Source organism: Pseudophryne corroboree, chromosome 3 (genome assembly GCF_028390025.1).
Source record: "Pseudophryne corroboree isolate aPseCor3 chromosome 3, aPseCor3.hap2, whole genome shotgun sequence".
Classification (NCBI taxonomy): Eukaryota; Metazoa; Chordata; class Amphibia; order Anura; family Myobatrachidae; genus Pseudophryne; species Pseudophryne corroboree.
The window spans coordinates 45,317,420-45,341,993 of record NC_086446.1 but is presented as its reverse complement, the minus strand read 5'-3'; the positions used below and the strand labels follow the sequence as shown (position 1 = coordinate 45,341,993).

The following is a 24,574-nucleotide window of genomic DNA, read 5'->3' as shown; positions in this document are numbered from 1 at the left end:
CCAAAGTCTCAGTTGATCCCGACCACTCGGCTGCCCTTCCTGGGCATGGGCCTAGACACGGAAATACAGAGAGTGTTTCTTCCGGAGGTCAAAGCTCTGGAAATCCAGACCATGGTCAGGGAGCGTCTGATGCCGACAAGTGTGTTGATTCATCAATGCACTCGGGTACTAGGGAAGATGGTTGCGGCTTTACAAAGCCATTCCGTTTGGCAGGTTTCATGCCCGGGTGTTTCAATGGGATCTGCTGAAAAAATGGTCCGGGTCTCACCTGCACATGCACTGGAAAATAAGTCTATCTTCCAGGGCCAGGATTTGGCTCCTGTGGTGGCTGCAAAGCTCTCACCTTCTAGAGGGACGCCGTTTCGGAATCCAGGACTGGGTCCTGTTGACAACAGATGCAAGCCCCGAGGCCGGGGCGCAGTCACGCGAGGAAGAAATTTCCAGGGAAAATTGTCAAGCCAGGAATCTTGTCTCCACATAAATGTTCTCGAGTTGAGAGCCATTTACAACGGCCTTCTACAAGCAAAAAACCTTCTTCAGGGTCTCCCTGTCCTGATCCAGTTGGACAACATAACAGCGGTGGCGTACGTAAACCGCCAAGGCGGAACAAGGAGCACGGTGGCTATGGACGAGGCCACAAGAATACTACGCTGGGCGGAACAGAGAGTGAGTGCTCTTTCAGCAGTCTTCCTCCCGGGAGTGGACAACTGGGAAGCAGACTTCCTCAGCGGACACGATCTCCCTCGGGAGAGTGGGCTCTTCATCAAGAGGTATTTGCAGAAGTGACAAAGCGTTGGGGAATTCCTCTGATAGACATGATGGCGTCTCGCCTCAAGAAGAAGCTACCGAGGTATTGTTCCAGGTCAAGGGACCCCCAAGCCAGTGCAGTGGACGCCCTGGTGACTCCGTGGGTGTTTCAGTCGGTGTATGTGTTTTCTCTCCGTTTCCTCTCATTCCAAAGGTGCTGCGGATCTTTCGACGAGCAAGGGATCAAGCGATACTCGTCGTTCCAGATTGGCCACGGAGGGCCTGGTATCCAGATCTTCAAGAATTGCTAGTTGAAGATCCCTGGCCGCTTCCTCTAAGAGATGACTTGTTATTGCAGGGGCCCTGCGTGTTTCCGGACTTACTGCAGCTACGTTTGACAGCGTGGAAGTTGAGCGCCAAATCTTAGCTCGGAAGGGTATTCCCGGGGAGGTCATCACCACTCTCCTTAAAGCTAGAAATGAGGTTACGGCAAAACATTATCACCGTAATTGGAGGAAATATGTTTCATGGTGTGAGACCAAAGCAGCTTCGGCGGAGGAGTTTCACTTTGGTCGGTTTCTCCATTTTTTGCAGGCAGGCGTAGATGCAGGCCTGAAAGTGGGTTCCATAAAAGTGCACATTTCGGCTTTATCTATTTTCTTTCAGAAAGAATTGGTCGTCCTGCCTGAGATTCAGACCTTTGTGAAGGGTGTGTTGCATATACAACCTCCATATGTGCCGCCGGTGGCGTCGTGGGATCTTGAAGTGGTCTTGCAGTTCCTTATGTCTCCTTGGTTTGAACCTTTGCGTAAGGTTGAGTTAAGGTTTCTCACTTGGAAAGTGGTCATGCTTTTGGCTCTGGCGTCGGCCAGGCGAGTGTCTGAATTGGCGGCCTTGTCTCACAAGAGCCCTTATTTGATATTCCATTCGGATAGAGCGGAATTGAGGACTCGTCAACAATTTCTGCCGAAGGTGGTTTCTTCTTTTCACATCAACCAACCTATTGTGGTGCCTGTAGCTACGGATGCTGTGGCGGTTCCAAGGTCTCTTGATGTTGTAAATGCCTTGAAAATTTACGTTGCCAGAACGGCTCTTACCAGGAAAACAGAGGCTTTGTTTGTCCTGTATGCTTCCAACAAGATTGGAAATCCTGCTTCTAAGCAGACTATTGCTCGCTGCGCTTGTAATACGATTCAGCAAGCTCATTCTTCGGCTGGGCTACCATTGCCGAAGTCAGTAAAGGCCCATTCTACCAGAAAAGTGGGCTTATCTTGGGCGGCTGCCCGAGGAGTCTCGGCACTTCAGCTTTGCCGAGCAGCTACGTGGTCGGGTTAAAACACTTTTGCTAAGTTTTACAGGTTTGATACCCTGGCTGAGGAGAACCTCATGTTTGCCGAATCGGTGCTGCAGATTCGTCCGCACTCTCCCGCCCGTTCTGGAGCTTTGGTATAGACCCCATGGTCCTTTTGGAGTCCCCAGCATCCTCCAGGACGTAAGAGAAAATAGGATTTTAATACCTACCGGAAAATCCTTTTCTCCTAGTCCGTAGAGGATGCTGGGCGCCCATCCCAGTGCGGACTGTTTCTTGCAGTTGTATTATTACTGGTTGTATTTGTTTACACACGGATTGTGTATTGGTTTTCTTCAGCTTGTTGCTGCTGTTAGTTCATACAGTTATCTGGTTTCATTCTATTCCAGTTGTACGGTATGTTGTGATGTGGGCTGGTATGTTTCTCACCTTAGTTTAAACAAAAATCCTTTCCTCGAAATGTCCGTCTCTCCTCGGCACTGTTCCTGTTACTGAGGTCTGGAGGAGGGGTGACAAAGCTGATTTTCTACTCTATAACACAGGCTATTAAATATATATCGTGAAGCCGTAATGGCCGCTGAACCTCGTGCACGTGCTACGCACTCCGTACGCTATTTGCGTATGAAGACCTCGCACGTGGTACGCAAGTTACGTACACGCTGCGCTGGGTGTACGGAACACACACAGCGAGCGTACACACAGATGATAACCTTTTAAACTTTACTCAAGGTATGATTATACTAAAATAGCTAGTATTGAGATACTGTAATGATGAGACACTGGTTAACCTTGTTAATATAAAAGCTGTTTGAGCGGATGAGACGCTCCGATTACCCTCAGTAACGTAATAAACACACAATACTTTGCTAAGGCTCCGAAACCTTTACTAACAAGCTTTTAGTTATATCAAAAGGGGAAACACAGTTGACATTTCAAACACTACAGGCTAACATATAATTCTAACAGAATAACTAAACAGAAATATACACAATAGCGAACGATCGCAAACACAAATACATAAACTGAGAATGAATGGCTTACATTAAATGGGTAACAAAGTGACCACAGAGAAACATACCATACGGGGAAACACTCGCCAGCGCAACCAGATCCAGTCCTCCAATTATCAGAGATAAATGTTGATGAGAGAGAGTACTGGCCGGTCTGGGGACAGTGGCCTTTATATACACAACATACAGTACACTACAAAGGGACCTATAATCTCATTGTTCATTGGACACAGGAATGTCTCCTCGCATTATAACAAAAGGTCATAGGTTGGTTTAAACAGGTGGGCTGTGACTATATCAAACTGCTCAGGTGGGAGGGAATCGCCGGATTCCTGCCGCATGGATAATGAACTGCAAACATAGTAAATGTCCAGAAATTACTAATGGACATAACTATTCGCAGGAGCGATTAATCTTTACCTAACCAGCACCGGATTGTTCCTATTAAAATGTTCTTTAGTTAGGTACCAGGAACCACCGCTCTAACCCTATCTGACCCTTCGTATCATGCAAAGAGGAATTCCTCTGTCCAGGGACCAGCTACAATAAACAAACTTACAGTTATTATTAAGGGGAACATTATCTATAAAACATATTATTTGGATTTATTATTTAACGATTGAGTCGCCCGCTAGACGCACACAAACTCTACCGTAAATGCACATACCATGCGCTCGAGCGCACGCCCGTGGGGGCACCGTCACGCAACTGCGAGTATGCGCACGCGCGGGAGAGAATGTGCATGTGCAGCGAGCAAGCGCATGGGGTGAATATATGGCAACGTGTAGCATGATATTTTTCTGACTTTGACAGTGGCATAGAGGGAGGAGCCAATTCACACCCAGTTTAAGTCTTTATAGTGTGCCCAAGCTCCTGCGGATCCCGTCTATACCCTATGGTCCTTTTGGAGTCCCCAGTATCCTCTACGGACTAGGAGAAAAGAATTTACCGGTAGGTATTAAAATCCTATTTTTACTCACTGAGCGTACACACACACCGACACGCTGTAAGCACAATGCAGCTACACGTGTGGCTGAAATACACTTTAAACCTAAAGAGACACAACACCAATTGTATTTAAAATGCTGGGATCCGACCCACCAACATATAATTTCAAAAAGGGGGTTACAATAACAATACAATTACAATAAGAGAAAAGAGGCTACAATCAATAGTACATACGTTTGTTTTGCCAGTGCCACACGGACCCGGTGCTCAGTCAAGATGACCAGAGAGAGAGAGAGTCCGGCCAGGCAGCTGGGCTTTTTATACATTTGGCTAAAACATAATACAATAGAAACTGTAATCTCTTCATCTATAGGTCAAATGGCTGGTCATTTACAGTACAGGAGGGGTCATAGGTTGGTTTGAATAGGTGGGCGATGCCTGGTCTAGGAGCACTTGCAGTTGGTCTCCACTGGGTTCCCTCCGAATATCAGAGTACAGTAAATACAGTGGAGAATGCTATCTTCTGCAAACTCCTACCAGAATTTTGCTCTTAAAATACCCTACAGATGGATACCAAACACCACCTCCTAACTTAATGCTGTCCCCTCATATCCTGTAAAGGTGAATCCCTTTGTTGTTGTACCTTTTTAAACAAGTATAACTTGCTAGTGTGGTGCATGTGGGCTATGTGTACATTTTGCACTATGTGGATTAAATATGAGATGTCTTTGTGGCTTTTCCGTGCGAATACAAATGCTACCGTAATTATTCATACAACGCACTAATACGCAGGACCGCGTGAATATGTGCACGCACGGCAGAACAAGTACGCGCTCAGAGGCCATCTGTGTGGAGTTAGTTCGTGATGTGTATGGCTGTAATATTTTCGACTTCGACAATACACAAACACCAGGGGACGTGTCTGGGTGATGACTGGAGAGGTGACTGCTGGGAATGGGACATTATACAGTAACACCAGGGGACGTGTCTGGGTGATCACTGGAGAGGTGACTGCTGGGAATGGGGCATTATACAGTAACACCAGGGGATGTGTCTGGGTGATGACTGGAGAGGTGACTGCTGGGAATGGGACATCATACAGTAACACCAGGGGACGTGTCTGGGTGATGACTGGAGAGGTGACTGCTGGGAATGGGTCATTATACAGTAACACCAGGGGATGTGTCTGGGTGATGACTGGAGAGGTGACTGCTGGGAATGGGGCATTATACAGTAACACCAGGGGACGTGTCTGGGTGATGACTGGAGAGGTGACTGCTGGGAATGGGGCATTATACAGTAACACCAGGGGATGTGTCTGGGTGATGACTGGAGAGGTGACTGCTGGGAATGGGACATCATACAGTAACACCAGGGGATGTGTCTGGGGGATGACTGGAGAGGTGACTGCTGGGAATGGGACATTATACAGTATCACAAGGGGATGTGTCTGGGTGATAACTGGAGAGGTGACTGCTGGGAATGGGACATTATACAGTAACACCAGGGGACGTGTCTGGGTGATGACTGGAGAGGTGACTGCTGGGAATGGGACATTATACAGTATCAAAAAGGGGATGTGTCTGGGTGATAATTGGAGAGGTGACTGCTGAGGATGGGACGTTATACAGTAACACCGGAGGATGTGTCTGGGTGATGACTGGAGAGGTGACTGCTGGGAATGGGGCATTATACAGTAACACCGGGGGGGGGTGTCTGGGTGATGACTGGAGAGGTGACTGCTGGGAATGGGACATTATACAGTAACACCAGGGGACGTGTCCGGGTGATGACTGGAGAGGTGACTGCTGGGAATGGGACATTATACAGTAACACCAGGGGACGTGTCCGGGTGATGACTGGAGAGGTGACTGCTGGGAATGGGACATTATACAATAACACCATGGGACGTGTCTGGGTGATGACTGGAGAGGAGACTGCTGGGAAGCGGACATTATACAGTAACACCAGGGGACGTGTCTGGGTGATGACTGGAGAGGTGACTGCTGGGAATGGGACATTATACAGTAACACCAGGGGACGTGTCTGGGTAAGGACTGGAGAGGTGACTGTTGGGAATGGGACATTATACAGTAACACCAGGGGATGTGTCTGGGTGATGACTAGAGAGGTGACTGCTGGGAATGGGGCATTATACAGTAACACCAGGGGATGTGTCTGGGTGATGACTGGAGAGGTGACTGCTGGGAATGGGACATTATACAGTATCACAAGGGGATGTGTCTGGGTGATAACTGGAGAGGTGACTGCTGGGAATGGGACATTATACAGTAACACCAGGGGACGTGTCTGGGTGATGACTGGAGAGGTGACTGCTGGGAATGGGACATTATACAGTATCAAAAAGGGGATGTGTCTGGGTGATAATTGGAGAGGTGACTGCTGAGGATGGGACATTATACAGTAACACCGGAGGATGTGTCTGGGTGATGACTGGAGAGGTGACTGCTGGGAATGGGGCATTATACAGTAACACCAGGGGATGTGTCTGGGTGATGACTGGAGAGGTGACTGCTGGGAATGGGGCATTATACAGTAACACCGGGGGGGTGTCTGGGTGATGACTGGAGAGGTGACTGCTGGGAATGGGACATTATACAGTAACACCAGGGGACGTGTCCGGGTGATGACTGGAGAGGTGACTGCTGGGAATGGGACATTATACAGTAACACCAGGGGACGTGTCCGGGTGATGACTGGAGAGGTGACTGCTGGGAATGGGACATTATACAGTAACACCATGGGACGTGTCTGGGTGATGACTGGAGAGGAGACTGCTGGGAATGGGACATTATACAGTAACACCAGGGGACGTGTCCGGGTGATGACTGGAGAGGTGACTGCTGGGAATGGGACATTATACAGTAACACCAGGGGACGTGTCCGGGTGATGACTGGAGAGGTGACTGCTGGGAATGGGACATTATACAGTAACACCATGGGACGTGTCTGGGTGATGACTGGAGAGGAGACTGCTGGGAATGGGACATTATACAGTAACACCAGGGGACGTGTCTGGGTAAGGACTGGAGAGGTGACTGCTGGGAATGGGACATTATACAGTAACACCAGGGGATGTGTCTGGGTGATGACTGGAGAGGTGACTGCTGGGAATGGGGCATTATACAGTAACACCAGGGGACGTGCCTGGGTGATGACTGGAGAGGTGACTGCTGGGAATGGGGCATTATACAGTAACACCAGGGGACATGTCTGGGTGATGACTGGGGAGGTGACTGCTGGGAATGGGACATTATACAGTAACACCAGGGGACGTGTCCGGGTGATGACTGGAGAGGTGACTGCTGGGAATGGGACATTATACAGTAACACCAGGGGACGTGTCCGGGTGATGACTGGAGAGGTGACTGCTGGGAATGGGACATTATACAGTAACACCAGGGGACGTGTCTGGGTGATGACTGGAGAGGAGACTGCTGGGAAGCGGACATTATACAGTAACACCAGGGGACGTGTCTGGGTGATGACTGGAGAGGTGACTGCTGGGAATGGGACATTATACAGTAACACCAGGGCACGTGTCTGGGTGATGACTGGAGAGGTTACTGCTGGGAATGGGACATTATACAGTAACACCAGGGGATGTGTCTGGGTGATGACTAGAGAGGTGACTGCTGGGAATGGGGCATTATACAGTAACACCAGGGGACGTGTCTGGGTGATGACTGGAGAGGTGACTGCTGGGAATGGGGCATTATACAGTAACACCAGGGGATGTGTCTGGGTGATGACTGAAGAGGTGACTGCTGGGAATGGGGCATTATACAGTAACACCAGGGGACGTATCCGGTCGGTGACTGGAGAGGTGACTGCTGGGAATGGGGCATTATACAGTAACACCAGGGGATGTGTCTGGGTGATGACTGGAGAGGTGACTGCTGGGAATGGGACATTATACAGTAACATCAGGGGATGTGTCTGGGTGATGACTGGAGAGGTGACTGCTGGGAATGGGACATTATACAGTATCACAAGGGGATGTGTCTGGGTGATAACTGGAGAGGTGACTGCTGGGAATGGGACATTATACAGTAACACCAGGGGACGTGTCTGGGTGATGACTGGAGAGGTGACTGCTGGGAATGGGGCATTATACAGTAACACCAGGGGATGTGTCTGGGTGATGACTGAAGAGGTGACTGCTGGGAATGGGGCATTATACAGTAACACCAGGGGACGTATCCGGTCGGTGACTGGAGAGGTGACTGCTGGGAATGGGGCATTATACAGTAACACCAGGGGATGTGTCTGGGTGATGACTGGAGAGGTGACTGCTGGGAATGGGACATTATACAGTAACATCAGGGGATGTGTCTGGGTGATGACTGGAGAGGTGACTGCTGGGAATGGGACATTATACAGTATCACAAGGGGATGTGTCTGGGTGATAACTGGAGAGGTGACTGCTGGGAATGGGACATTATACAGTAACACCAGGGGACGTGTCTGGGTGATGACTGGAGAGGTGACTGCTGGGAATGGAACATTATACAGTATCAAAAAGGGGATGTGTCTGGGTGATAATTGGAGAGGTGACTGCTGAGGATGGGACATTATACAGTAACACCGGAGGATGTGTCTGGGTGATGACTGGAGAGGTGACTGCTGGGAATGGGGCATTATACAGTAACACCAGGGGACGTATCCGGGTGGTGACTGGAGAGGTGACTGCTGGGAATGGGGCATTATACAGTAACACCAGGGGATGTGTCTGGGTGATGACTGGAGAGGTGACTGCTGGGAATGGGACATTATACAGTAACATCAGGGGATGTGTCTGGGTGATGACTGGAGAGGTGACTGCTGGAAATGGGACATTATACCGTAACACCAGGGGACGTGTCTGGGTGATGACTGGAGAGGTGACTGCTGGGAATGGGACATTATACAGTAACACCAGGGGACGTGTCTGGGTGATGACTGTATCATTGTCAGGTTCCTATAAGGTGTCAGGATGTCACTGTCTATGTCTCCATGCAGGAGGGGGAGTATATAGAGGAACACAGGGGTCTGTACAAGGATGTGATGATGAAGAATCACCGGCCCCTCACATCACTGGGTAAGAGGAGACTGTCATTTATTGTATAAGGGGAGCAGGTATGGGGGCTACCTATATACACACTGTGACCAGATGCTTCCCAAGCCCTCACTGACTTGTGTCCCACGGTCACGGAACGGCTTTAGGTCACACGGGACCTGGCCAATTAAGATTCATGCTTACTGTTACTGACTCCACCCACTGCGCAGTCGGCAGGTACAATGCTGCCACCACCAGACTCCTTGCTCCCGTGGCATCTTACCACAGCTGTGTGGCGTTGATTGATTCCCACTGGTCGCTTGACCAGGCCTCTGCATGGTAGCTGGCGGAAAGCGGAGCTTGAAGACACTAGGGTTACCCTGGACAGCCAGAGAACGGGGCTACATTTCATGTATCCCTGCTGGTCACAAGATGAAGCGGTCGTCTTGAGTCAAAATATGTTTATTCGCTCAAATAAAGTCCTTAAAAGGACCCTCCCTGTTTCCAGTGGAACAGCAATACAGCAAGATGTTCACAGCAGAAATAAGATGGTATAATACACTCTGAGGCATCAGGCCTCCTTTTTATCTAAAACCAACATACAGTACTATAAGGGGTGGTCCCACCTTCATTCTATCTCACAAAAAATATAAATAAAAACATGTTACATTTCAAAAGAGTTTAACAATTGGATAAAGCAAATTTCTGCTCCTTTTCATACATAATCCAAACCAGTGTGCTTAACCAAACACAATCTGATTATCATATCCCTGTCTCTTTCTCAAATGTGAATATAATTAGAATTTAAATTGCACTCACCCTCTCACCCATAGACAACGTTCTTGTCGTTTAAACATAACTCTGCATCCTAGATAATGCAGCCTAGGAAATATTAAACCAAATTGTTATTACACGAAAACCTACTGGAAAGATGCCCTACATTGCATTCGTAAAACACAGGGGGTAGTTGATCGCAGCAGGAAATTTTTTAGCAGTTGGGCAAAACCATGTGCACTGCAGGGGGGGCAGATATAACATGTGCAGAGAGAGATAGATATGAGTGGGGTGTGTTCAATCTGCAATCTAAATTGCAGTGTAAAAATAAATCGGCCCGTATTTACCCTGCACAGAAACAAAATAACCCACCCAAATCTAACTCTCTTTGCAAATGTTATATCTGCCCCCCCTGCAGTGCACATGGGTGGTCATTCCGAGTTGAACGCTCGTTATTTTTTTTCCGCAACGGATCGATTAGTCGCTAATGCGCATGCGCAATGTCCGCAGTGCGACTGCGCCAAGTAAATTTGCTATGAAGATTGGTATTTTACTCACAGCATTACGAGGTTTTTTCTTCGTTCTGGAGAGCGGAGTGTGATTGACAGGAAGTGGGTGTTTCTGGCCGGAAACTGGACGTTGTATGGGAGTGTGTGAGAAAACGCTACCATTTCTGGGAAAAACGCGAGAGTGGCTGGAGAAACGGAGGAGTGTCTGGGTGAACGCTGGGTGTGTTTGTGACGTCAAACCCGGAACGACAAGCACTGAACTGATCGCACTGGAAGAGTAAGTCTCGAGCTACTGATAAGCTAAGATTCACCCCCAGTAGGCGGCGGCTTAGTGTGTGCAATGCTGCTAAAAGCAGCTTGCGAGCGAACAACTCAGAATGACCACCATGGTTTTGCCCAACTGCTAAAAAATTTCCTGCTGCGATCAACTTGGAATTACCCCCAAAATCTGATTTAGCATCCACTCCTGTCTTTCACATCTCCATGCAGAACCAGTTTTTGGCTTATCACCCAACAGGAGATGCTGAAAGCACAAACAGTCTTCTTTCCGAACCTTAGTTTGTATCTCAAAGACAATGTTTGCCCACCAAAAGCCTGCCACTTGACAACATATGACTTTCTGTGCTAAAATGTCTAAAAACAATTCTCAAGGCCTTTTAGAAACCAAATACCTCATACTTTTCTCATAAGTGTAATGTCCCTGCAGTTCTATAACCGTGCCGTCCATAATTCTCCAACTGCGCACAGCGCAGCAATATAACATATTAAGACACATTATTGAACATACATTTAGTCATGTACAGTGCATGGTGCCTAGAGCCAAGTGCTCCTTTTAAAAATGTCGCCAAGCGCCCATTGTCCATTTAAATGGTGCCAGGCATGGAGGGTTAACCCTTTTAGTGCCGCTGCTGCTATTGGCCAGGGGGGCTCCGGCCACACACACACCATCTGATAATCACATATATACACTGTACTCAGTCACTGTGTGTCTCCTACAGATGGACCCAGTAACAGAGATACCCCAGAGAGATGTCCCCGTCCTCTGTATTCCCAGGATTGTACAGAGGAGAATCACAGGATCCCACAGGAGGATCAGGTAGGTGGGAATTAGAGTCTCCATAATATTCCAAAGTGACTGTCACTATATGATATCTAGTGAAACTGTGGGCCTGATTCTTATTTAGGAATACAGTAAGAGTAAGTGGCTACCTGGAAAACCATTTTATAATGCAAGGGATAGGCAAATACATTGTGTTTGCATGCAGGGTTATTACTGGCTACTTTTGCATGTAGCCCACAAATGCTGGAAAACTTTATTTCTCTTTCATCCACTAGGGGACACTGGAGCCCTATACAGTAGGAGTGTGAAGCTTGCAACCGGAGGTGTGGCACAATCTAAAAATTAGCATTGTCTGCACAGCCGGCTCCTCCCCCTTCACATCCCTCCTCCCCCAGTTTGAAAAATTGTGCTAGAGGTACAGCACGTGGAAGCACTGAGCTCCTGACTAACATTTCTAAAACAGTGTGCGGCATCCACCTAATAAAAGAGAGACAAGGCATCTTTATATTGGAGAGACAAAGATCCATTTTGAAGGGACCTGTATCTCTCGACAAGGAGATCCTCAGAGAAACTCAGAGTGAGTACTATAAAAAAATTTAAATAAGGACCCAGTTAGCTTTTTTATTTTTATTATTTAATCCCCTTGTCAGCAAAGCCCGAGAGGTTACTCTCGTATAACATGAGGTCACCAGCGATCGCAGTGAGTAGCGCAGGGCTGGAGGAGTGCGCCGGGTGGATGTGAGTAAGCCGCCCACACTGTACAGCCGCTGACTAGCGCTACGGGACTTAGTGACAGGGTCCCGGAACGCGCACACCAGGGGGCAGACAGTCCCTTTAGCCGCGCTGATGGGCGCCGCTACGAGACTTAGTGACAGAGTCCCGGAGCGCGCACACCAGGGGGCAGACAGTCCCTTTAGCCTCGCTGATGGGCGCCGCTATGAGACATTCCAAGGGGCAGGGATAAGCTCTCCCCCTCGTATAGATACAAGAGGGATGGTTTTTTGTAACAACAGCTCCGTCTGCTGGTAAATTTATATATTTAGATAAGAGGATCTCCTGAACAGAATAATCTACTTTACTATTTATATTTTCAAAGGACTTCTATTACAAAGATCCTGAAGAAAATACATGGAAGCAAGCGGATACCAACTCTACCATCGTAGCTGATTTACAGTTGGGTTGTGAGGGATGCGAGTCGGCTGGTGTAATAATTTTTTTTTAAAATTTATTTTGTCCTGCTCCTTTTCTATATACTGAAAGGAAGGGTAATTTCTGCCGGATCCGATACCTTTGCTTCCATCATCTCTCAGTCTTTCTCTTCCTAGTTTAAAGGGTGGAAGCGCTGCATAATACCCTGGTAGAAGGTTTTAACAACATGTCTAAAGCACCAACTAGGACCTCCAAGACCTGTTATGTTTGTTAGAAATGTAACAAGAAAAGCATGCGGGTTGGCAGCTCCGGTGTGTGCGACTCCTGCTAAGACAAGGACGCTCCACCTGGGAGCAGTGCTCCGTCTTGGTCATGGGAAGACAACCTTGCAAATAGAATCTCCAAGGAGATGGCAGAATCGCGCAAGCAGCACTCGGAATGGGCTGCGGGATTCTCAAAGACAATGGAGGAATTTCTCATCAAGTTAACACCGCCCGCACAAGCAGAAACGAATGTGCGCAAGGCTGTTAAGACCTCTTCCTATTATACGGAATCAGAGGAGGAAGAAGGTTTTCTCCTTGATACATAGGAAGGTGAGTTAATTGAATCTAACCTAGACGCCGATTTTCCAGAAGACGACACGGCAATCTCGGGTCTTGATTCTTTAATTGACGCAGTAAAGGAGATCCTAAACTTTAAGGTAGAAGAAACAAAGGAGCCGGAAGATTTCTAATTGTTCGAATCCCAAAATCCGCCTTCAGCAGTGTTTCACATTCCTAAATCCCTCCAATCTCAAATGGAGAAGGCTTGGAAACAACCTGACAAGCGCTTTCAGTTTCCAAATAGGTTTCAAGTAACTTATCCCCTAACCAAGGGTGTAATGGATAAGTGGGAGACCCCACCAGTAGTGGATGCTTCCCTAGGAAGGTTGTCAAAGAAGACAATCTTACCAATACCTAATGTAACGACTTTAAAGGATGCTTCAGACTGAAAGGTTGACACAACTTTAAAGTAAATTTTTGTAGCAGCAGGTGCAGCACAGAAACCTACGATCATCTGTGCTTGGGTCAACAAGGCCATAGGAGCATGGTCTGGACATAGGCCCTCATTCTGAGTTAATCGCAGCAGCAAGAAAGTTAGCAATTGGGCAAAACCATGTGCACTGCAGGGGAAGCAGATATATCATGTGCAGAGAGAGTTAGATTTGGGTGGGTTATTTTGTTTCTGTGCAGGGTAAATACTGGCTGCTTTATTTTTACACTGCAAATTAGATTGCAGATTGAACACACCCCACCCAAATCTAACTCTCTCTACACATGTTATATCTACCCCTCCTGCAGTGCACATGGTTTTGCCCAATTGCTAACTTTCTTGCTGCTGCGATCAACTCAGAATGAGGGCCATATTGTACAGGCTATTGAGGAGGAAAATAGTTTAGAAGAGATTACCCAACTGGCGAAACACATTTGAGAATCAGCTTCATACTTATGTCAAGCCTCAAAGGATATTAGCAGTATTGCATCACGCATCTCGGCATTGCCCATATCGGCTAGACGGATTTTATGGCTCAGAGAATGGCAAGGAGACTCTGACACCAAGAAGGCGGTAGAATCCATTCCCTTTGGGGGCGAGATGCTTTTCGGTCCAGAGTTGGACAAGTGGATCTCGCAGGCTACAGCTGGGAAGTCCAGCTTCCTACCTACTTCTTATACGAGAACCATTCCACAGGTTAGGAGACGTTATTCGGGACCAGTGTTTACTTCATTTAGATCACAACAGGTTTCGGTACACAAGTACGTGGGGGCAAAGGTAGAGGCCGCTCACAGGCAGCAATCAGAAGCAGGTAAACCTGCTGACAAGGCCGTGGCATGACGGCCTCCCAGCTCACCTGGGGTCTCCCTTGGTGGGCGCACATCTGGAGGGTTTTCAGGACGTCTGGGCCAGAACCTCACCAGAATTTTGGATAAACATAATCTCTCAGGGATACAAACTGGATTTTCAACAGAGGCCTCACAGTTTTTTACAATAGGATTGCCTCAGTGCCCTCAGAAAGCAAAAGCACTACTGACAGCAATTCAAAAATTGCTACAGTCAGAGGTCATTATTCCGGTTCCCGCCTCTCAGAGAGAACGGTCAGACCAATACTCAATTTAAAAGTTTTAAACCAGTTTCTAAGGGTCTACAAATTCAAGATGGAATCAATCCAGTCGGTCATTGCAGGCTTAGAACAGGGCAAGTTCATGGTATCCATGGACATACAAGATGCATATCCCAATCTGGACTCCTCACCAGGCTTACTTAAGGTTCACACTGGTGACGGATCAATAACAACTCAGGGCCTTGCCGTTCGGTCTATCATCAGCCCCAAGAATCTTTATGAAGATCATGGCAATAATGGTTGCAGGATTGAGACTGTTGGGGGTCACAATAATACCTTATCTAGATGATCTACTGATCAAGGCATCATCTCAGGAACAGCTGATCAAGGATGTTCAGACATCTCATCAATTTCTTATTCAACATGGGTGGATTGTGAATTTCCAGAAATCCAACCTCATGCCAACTCAACGGATTCAGTTCCTCGGTCTCATCTTGGACACGGTACAATTGAGAGTTTTCCTACCAGAGAACAAGGTCCAAGACCTACAGAGATTAGTGGGTCAGGTTCTGAAGACACAAATGGTCTCTCTACACCTCTGTGTGCAGCTTCTCAGGAAGATGGTGGCGTCGTTCGAGACTCTCCAAAATGGCAGACTTCATTCCCGACCATTCAAGATGAACATCATTGCTGAGGGAGCAGGTTCGCACTGGCTTTTACATAGAAGAATCCGACTTCCACCGCGCATACGAACCTCCTTAATTTGGTGGTCGTTGCACAGGAATCTTGTAGCAGGCAAGAGATTCGGCATTTGGGATTGGAGGATCCTGACAATGGACGCCAGTCTCAGAGGTTGGGGTGCCGTCTTAGAGGAACATCAGTTTCAGGGCAGATGGACGTTCCTGGAGTGCAGACTACCCATAAACATTCTCGAACTAAGAGCAGTTTACAATGCGCTTCTCTTAGCCGAAGACCTAGTCATGGGTCAACACGTAAGGATACAGTCGGACAATGTCACGACAACGGCTTACATAAACTATCAAGGAGGAACAAAGAGCAGGATGGCGTTGAAGGAAGCCACAAAGATCTTGTTGTGGGCAGAAAGGCGAAACATCATCCTCTCGGCAGTGTTCATTCCAGGTGTGGAGAACTGGGAAGCAGATTATCTCAGTCGCCAGGACATGCATCCGGGAGAGTGGTGCCTACATCCATGGATTTTCAACATGGTGGTGAGGAGATGGGGTCTACCTCAAGTGGACCTAATGGCGTCTCGGCAAAACCATCAGCTGCCCAGATATGTATCCAGGACAAGAGATCCAGCAGCAGAAGGATGGGACGCATTAACACTTCCTTGGTTTTATAGGAGGGTTTACATTTTTCCACCTTTCCCACTCATACCCAGGGTTCTGAAAAGGTTGAAACGAGAACGAGTGTGGGCAATTCTAATCGCACCAGATTGGCCCCGCAGGAGTTGGTACTCCGACCTGCGGGGGTTACTAGCAGAAGATCCTTGGCGGTTACCTCAGAGAGAGGACCTGCTTTCTCAGGGACCGTTCCTACACCCAGACCTGAACAGGCTGCTTTTAACGGCGTGGCTATTGGATCTTAAGAAACAGAGGGATACCAAGAACGGCCATTCCTACGATGATTGCCACTAGGAAGCCGGTCACAGCCATTTGCTACTACAGGGTTTTGTCAGGAACGTGGGTGGAATCCGACGAACTTCCACTTATCCAGACTTCTACTTTTCCTTCAGGCCGGTCTAGATGAAGGACTGAGGCTGGGCTCTCTGAAGCTTCAAATTTCATCTCTCTCCATCCTGTTTCAACAGCGGTTAGCATCCTTACAAGAGATTCAAACCTTTTTACAGGGGGTCCTAAGGATGCAACCCCCTTTTCGTCCTCCAACTGCGCCATGGGACTAACATTTGGTGTTGGAATTTTTGAGATCACCAACTTTTGAACCGTTAGCAAGAACAGACCTGACATATCTCTCTTGGAAAGTCACGTTATTGCTTGCCTTGGCTTCGGCCAGGAGGATTTCTGAGTTGGGAGCCTTATCCTGTAAGAGTCCTTTTTACATTTTTCATGAGGATAGGGCAGAACACCATACAAGAGCTGATTTCCTTCCTAAGGTTGTTTCGGGGTTTCACGTAAACCAGCCAATTGTGATCTCCTCTTTCCAGGGTCTCCCAGATGGGGACGTGTCCTTGGATGTTGTCCGAGCTTTACGGGTATACGTACAAGTTACGTCGTCCTTCAGAAAGTCGGACCATTTGTTTGTTCTTTATGATGGGCCAAAGAAGGGTTGGCCAGCATCTAAGCAGTCTTTGTCTAGATGGATTAGACTTGCCATTCGGCAAGCTTATATTTCCTGTGGTAAACAGGTTCCGGTACAGACGGGTGCTCAAACCACCCGATCCGTGGGTGCCTCATGGGCGGCTGCCAGAGGTGCTCCCACTATTCAACTTTGCAGAGCGGCGACGTGGTCCTCAGCCCACACGTTTGCGAAATTTTACAAGTTTGATACCTTTGCGTCCGGAGACTCTAAGTTTGGACGTTTAGTTTTGCAGGCCACCGACAGCACTCCCTCCCTGTGGGATAACTTTGGGACGTCCCCTACTGTATAAGACTCCAGTGTCCCCTAGTGGATGAAAGAGAAAAGAGGATTTTGGTACTTACCGATAAATCCATCTCTCAATCCTCTAGGGGACACTGGACGCCCGCCTCGGTGCTGTCAACCTGCTGTGTTCTAAGTTCTTGTTTTAAACAGTTCGTATAAATGGTGTTCCTTATTCGGTCAAGAGTTCTTGGGCGCTGTTTGATATGTTATACGGTTCGGTTCCTCGCCATGTGCTATAGTGTCATGTCCTATTCTCTCAGTCAAATTTTTCAAACTGAGGGAGGAGGGATGCGGGCTGTGCAGACAATGCTAATTTTAGATTGTGCCACACCTCTGGTTCAAGGCTTCACACCCCTACTGTATAGGACTCCAGTGTCCCCTAGAGGATTTAGAGAAATGGATTTATCGGTAAGTACCAAAATCCTCTTTTTGTGGGTTTCTTAGGGTGAAGATCTGACTGATAATAAGGCAGAAGATATAAAGAGAGAAGAAGAGACGTATGTGACAGTTAATATTGCAGAAGATACAGAGGAAGAAGAGACGTATGTGACTGATATAAAGGCAGAAGATGTAGAGAGAGAAGAAGAGATGTATGTGAGAGGTGATCAGTTGTGTAAGGAGGAGGAAATTCCTACAGATATCAGCACAGGTGAGTAATAATCCATATTACAGAAAAGAGTCACATATTCTCCTTGCTGAGTCACTACAGAAGTCTCTTCCCCTCCACCCTCCACTGTCATATCAAACTAATGTGGTAAATGTATCTGCCCAGTGTGGGAACGTCAGCCCCTATTATACTCCTGCTCCCCACCTCACATCATGTCACTGTGTGTTACCAGCCCAGAGATCTGACCAGTCTCCTCCCACCACTCTCTGGTGTATCTCATACATCAGGAGCCATCAGCCCCTATTATATTCCTGCTCTCCTCCTCACATCATGTCACTGTGTGTTACCAGCCCAGAGATCTGACCAGTCTCCTCCCACCACTCTCTGGTGTATCTCATACATCAGGAGCCTTCAGCCCCTATTATACTCCTGCTCTCCCCCTCACATGTCGCTGTGTGTTACCAGCCCAGAGGAGTGTTACATGCCAGTGTCTGTATTTAGGTCTGTGCACTGTGCTGTGTGATGTGTTGTGTTACATATTAAGCTAAAGTTTTACCTGTTCAGCAGTTGTATTATATATAATAATAAAAAAGAAACAATTATTTCCATATATTTATCTTCCAGCAGATGGACAGAGAGGCAGGAATACCTCGGAGAGACATCTAACTATGTTTCCAGATTTGAAATTAGAAGAGAGCATCTCATGGTATTCTGGAGGAGAATACTCCATTACCCCAATTATACATCCAGTGCCTCACAGTGCCGATATATCATCTGTTCCCGCTAACCATGAGGAGTGTAACATTAATTCAGATGTTGCTACACATAGTACAGCTCCTACAGATTCTACAGTCTTTCCCTCTTCTGAATTTGTTAAATCCTGTAATAATCAGTCAGTCTTTGTTACACAGGAGAATCGCACAAGTAAGACACAATTTTCATGCTCTGAGTGTGGGAAATGTTTTAAATATAAAGCAAATTTTATTGAACATCAGAGAAGTCACACAGGCGAGAAGCCATTTCCATGCTCTGAATGTGGGAAATGTTTTACACAGAAGTCGAATCTTGTTACACATCTAAAAAATCACAGAGATAAGAGACCATTTTCATGCTCTGCGTGTGGGAAATGTTTTACATATAAATCACGTCTTGTCATACATAAGAGAAGTCACACAGGTGAGAAGCCATTTTCATGTTCTGTGTGTGGAAAATGTTTTACATATAAATCATTTCTTGTCATACATGAAAGAAGTCACACTGGTGAGAAGCCATTTCCATGTTCTGAGTGTAGGAAATGTTTTAAAAAGAAATCAGGTCTTGTTAGACATCAGATAACTCACACAGGTGAGAGGCCATTTCCATGTTCTGAGTGTGGGAAATGTTTTACACAGAAATCAGATCTTGCTGCACATCAGAGACGTCACACAGGTGAAAGGCCATTTCCATGCTCTGAGTGTGGGAAATGTTTTACACAGAAATCCGATCTTGTGATACATCAGAGAAGGCACACAGGTGAGAAGCCATTTTTATGCTCTGAGTGTGGGAGATGTTTTAAACAGAAATCATATCTTGTTAATCATCGGAGAACTCACACAGGTGAGAGACCATTTCCATGTGCTGAGTGTGGGAAATGTTTTACACGTAAATCAGCTCTTGTTAGACATCAGAGAAATCACTCAGGAGAGAGACCATTTCCATGCTCTGAGTGTGGGAAATGTTTTACACATAGATCTGATCTGGTTAGACATCAGAAAATTCACACAAAATGAAAACAATATCAATGAGCTCACCGATATGAAAGAGGATTGCAGCAATCTATATATTATGAAAAGCATTGATATTAAAATTTGCAATTCAAGTACGGAGTGTATTCTCAAAGGTATATTTTCCTCACCTATTCATTATAGAGGACAATTAAAAATTCAAGTCGTTGCCATACACAGACATAGGTGAAATTTTCGCCATCGACGTAAGACTGGAACAGAATGTACATGTATGGATGTTATTGCAATCTACTTATTCTGTTAGATGTCGGTATCTGTTATATCTCTTCACAACATTTTGGCCAAAGCCAAGGAATTAATTTGTTTTGACTGTGGTCTTATTTGCAGCAAGTAAAGAAGATTTAATAAGTTGGGACAGGGGTACAACCAGCTCCAATCGAGGGACTCAAGCTCCTCCTCTTCATATGCAACCTGTCCTACCGACACCAGTTTTTGGTGCCTAAGTTTTTTTTTTGTGACAAGTAAAGCTAGTGTTCTGAGTTGTACTCCAGCTTGTTAAGAATTTGGGAGATTTTTACGTTTTATTCTTTCCTCTTTGGCTAATAGGGGGTGAGTGGGTGAGTTCTTTCCCTCCATTTTTCTATGGAGCCTTTAGCTGATCAATTATGTTCTTTTCAAGCCCAGAACTTTAGTATACCGTAGTTGCGGCATGCCAGTTTAGTCAGACAGCCAAACAGGCCCCAGACCAACACACCGATATTAGACATCGTGAGAAGGTAGCCCATCAGGAGAAGCCCTTGGTAAAAGCTCATCTGTTATGTTTCATGGACAAGTGGTTAGAATCCACTTCAGAGACTTGGTAAGAGATATTTACATAGGTTTATATTATAGATCTTCTACCAGTTCACTTGATCCAAGAAAGTGTCTGGCTTTACAAGAGGCAATTTAGAAGTTTCAGCAGGAATTGTCCCAGTACCTGCCGGCAGAGAGATGTGATATTTTATTGAAACCTTTTCCTTGGTCAGAAGCCAGACGGGTCTTTTGGGCCACTGCATTCAGAGTCTTTACCAAGGTGATGGAGGCCTTGCTAAGGTTTAATAAAAGTAGTTACTCCAGAGATTCTGTTAGATCGTGTCAGATTAACAGAACGAAGAGTTGGTTTCCCATGGTTGGGTAATATATTGTTTAAAATTAAATAATCAAGTCTAGTTCTGGATTTTCCTGGGCAAACTGTTCAAAATCAGACTTATGAGGGTTTTTCCTTCTGGAAGCAAGATTCCCTTCCTACAAAAAATGGTAACATAGCTCCTGAAATAGAGACGTGTTGGTACTTTATTGCATAAAGGCATTGGGCAAGATGGTCTTCACTTATCAGGCAAATCATTTTGCCCAATTTCACTCTCAGAGGTTACAGATAAAGATTTGATGCAGATGATACAGGTCCCATCTTCATCTGTAATATGTATTTCATTCTGTTCACTGTTGTAGCAACCTAACAGGTCATTCTTTTGTAATGTCAGAATGACATTACATGTTTCAGGGCAGGTGGTTTCTCGAAGAGTCCTTACTCCATATCCATGTTCTGAAACTTTAGGCTGGTCTTCAGTGCCCGAAATTCCCTTTACATAGACCAGTTCCTCAAGTCTACATAAAGGGTCAGACAGTCTCAGTTAATTTAGACATTGCTATTATAATAGCATATTTGAACCATCAGGGGATACCAAGATTGCCCAGACCACAGAGACATCAAGGATCTTCCTATGAGTGGAGAGGAATGTGCGGTCTCTCGCCGCTTTGTATTTTCCCGAGGTGAGCATTGGGCAATGGACTATCTCAGCAGACAGAACCAACATTTGGGGGAATGATCACTCCATCCAGATGTTTTCCAACAGATAGTGGACAAATGGGTTCAACCAGATATTAATATGATAGTGTCCACATTGAACTTCAAAGTAAGACATTACTGTACCAGGATAAGAGATCCAGGGTTGGTATTAGTTGTGGTAGTGATGGTCTTTTAGGATTATCCCCTCATTTACCATGCTGCAGAAGGTCATGGAAAAGGTAAAGGGTACGTCATTCTTGTTGCTTTAGACTGGCCATAAAGGGTCTGGGAATTTGGATCTGCTGTGCAGGTGGCAGGCTCTTGCATTGCCTGGTCCCTTAATCCAGGGGAGATTCCTACAATCAGCATTACCGCATCTAGCTTGGTTATTCAGATCCAAAATGTATTCAGATAAGTTGAAAAAGACCACAATGAATGTTAGGTGGCCTGCATCAGCCAAAAGGTATCACAGAGTGTGGAAATCTTATGTGGCCTGGTGTGAATGGATGAAGGTCCCCACTTTGACCTTCACGTTGGCACAACTGTTCATGTTTTACAGGAGGGTCTTGATGCAGCGTAAAGGTGGGGTTATCTGAAAGTTCAGTCATGTCAGTGTTTTGTTTTTTTAATCAGTAAAAAACTAGTAACAATTCCAGAGTTCTAGACTTTTGCAAAGCTTTCCCCATTTTCAAGGCCAGTACTCAACCTCTGTTCAAAGGCATTTTTTAAATATGGCCGTCCAAGGAAAAAGTTTGGATGCTCCTGTTATAGACCATGCTTTTTTCACTGGTGGACTTGTGTAATTCAAACAAATGATAAGAACTATTTAGATTTTCAGTCAATGAGAAAGTTTCCGTTGTGGGGTATATATATGTGATAAGTAATGGTAGCTTTTGTAAAGTGAATGTGAAACTAGAGACATTTATACACATCGCATTGCTGTAGTTTAGGAATCATAGTTTAGAATACTCCACTAACAAATGACTCCGTAGTCAGCACGTCCTCTTCTTTTTACATTATAAGAGCTCCTATGGTTTAGAACGGTGAGTTCTAGCTGTTGGTCCGTTCCCAAGTGCATCTTTCTTTTCCCTTTTGTTGTACGTTACCCGTGGTCATCCTTGGAAAACTCTGAAGGTGAAGATGTTGATCTGTGCAATAGTGTTACCAAGGAGCAGCAGAGAGAGGAAAGTGATAGAGTGAGGTGAAGCTGGTGGGGTTAACGGCAAAAATCTAAAAAAGTGTTAATAAGATGTTTTGTGCAGAATTATGTTATCATTGTGTTGTGCTACTAGGTTTCTCCTGTTATGTTGATGCTTCCCCACCTATTATACTATAATGTTACGACTACAACGGTGCCAGATCTTGTGAACTTTTTAGTTATGTGGGACACGAACATAAATGTTTTTGTATTTTATTCGGTGAAACCTTTCTATTATGCCGTACAATGACCTTTAATGTGATCAGCTTACTATGAATAAAATAATTTATACAACGTATTTTTCAAGGTGTCAACTTTACTGTAATATTCACACACAAAAATTAGTATGGCTCAGAATATGATATATTTAAACCTTCAACTTGAGAATTTTTAATATGATTTCTGATTCATGGTACCAAAGAAACGAAATACAATAGATATATCTTACTCACTGATCGCTGTGCATGAAAATGAGAGAGAAAATCAGTAGAGTACCAATGCGTTTAAGCAGTGCTGGAGTGGGGCACGGGGGGAATGTAGTGGTAGGGACACATGCTTAAGGGTGTGACCATGTCTCCAGAGGGGGTGAGGCTAGCCAACACAGAGGCTTGGCTACCCATTAAAGAATGTATGATCTGTGCCCCTTGATAAATATGTGAATACTGCCAGTACACGCATGATAATCAGAGCCGTACCAATCGAAAGAATAGACTGAATTTGGTGCAGCTATTAGCAGCTGTTTTGGGAGTGTGTGAGGCTCCTATCAGAATATATTTGGTATTGGGGAGAAAACGGCGTTTGGAGTTTCTGGATGAATTTACAAAAGAATGGACAACGGTTGGAATATAACTAAGTGTTAATACATTAAATATATAAAAACATATATAAATATCTACTGATATAGGGACACTACTGGAGAGTAACACTAAACTCTGATGTCTTATTGTCCGGTATATTGTGTACCAAGCAATAAAAATTCCTCATAATGTGTGGGAGGATTAGATAAATTTTGTCCCTCTATAAAGGTGATGCCAATATAATTCCACATATGGATAAAAAAATCTCCGGTATATTGAACTATACGTCCATATATTCTTAATGCAGGTGGAATTGTAATCTCCTAGGACTCCAATTATTGTCTCCTCTCAGGTATAAGTTGGTCCGGATTTAAGGTGGTCAGTGGTATCAAGTCCAGTATTGCATAGTGTCCAATATAGGCTCAACGCGTTTCCATGTAGAATAACCTACACCTATGTCAGGAGGTGTCGCTCCAGGCTGTCCTATTTATACCTCCTTGATTATGTTAGGCAGCACGGGTGAGCAAATGTGTGTTAATCCAACCGCAGTCTAAAACAGTTGCTAATTTAATTATGCAGAAGGCAGTCATATCATAAATAAGTAGAGGGTGTAAAGTAAAATATACCATATAACCTAATATTAGAAAGGATTTATTAAAAACATATGTGTGAGTGGGGAATATACCACATGACTAGATTAACTAAATAGAGCCAGAATTGGTGCCCCTATCCCCATATATTTAAAATAGGGACAATGTACACCTAAGGCGTGCACCAACAATATAGGAGCATGGCTTCATGGGAAAGGTGCGTAATCACAAAATACAGTAGTACCAATTCCTGAAAAGGGATCCTCAAGCAGCGTTCGTGGATGCTCTGGTAATTCCGTGGAACTTTTGGCTGCCGTACGTGTTCCCTCCGCTGTCACTCCTGCCCAGAGTAGTAAGGAAGTTCAAGCAAGAAGGAGGAATCCAAATTCTGATCACTCCCGCGTGGCCCAGACGGCATTGGTTCTCAGACCTTCAGGGTCTCTCGATAGAATACAATAGATATATCTTACTTCTACTTCCACAGATTTCCTCGTTCAGGGCCCTTGTGTATATCAGGATTTAGCCCGGTTGGCTTTGACGGCGTGGCT

At 45.7% G+C, this 24,574-nt stretch overlaps 1 protein-coding gene across 2 annotated transcripts in view; it reads left to right on the top strand.

Moving 5' to 3' along the window:
• Positions 1-22,937, top strand: part of LOC135054672 (oocyte zinc finger protein XlCOF22-like) — a 61,706-nt gene extending 38,769 nt beyond the window's left edge. The window contains exons 4-7 of one of the 2 annotated variants that reach the window (XM_063957920.1): positions 9,037-9,115; positions 11,355-11,452; positions 17,730-17,934; positions 18,520-22,937. In XM_063957920.1, coding sequence (XP_063813990.1) covers positions 9,037-9,115; positions 11,355-11,452; positions 17,730-17,934; positions 18,520-19,661 — 1,524 coding nt within the window. In that variant the 3' untranslated portion in view covers positions 19,662-22,937. Of the gene's footprint in view, positions 1-9,036; positions 9,116-11,354; positions 11,453-17,729; positions 17,935-18,516 lie in introns of both variants that reach the window. The other variant, XM_063957919.1, reaches the window with a different exon arrangement.
• Positions 22,938-24,574: the final 1,637 nt, after the last annotated feature.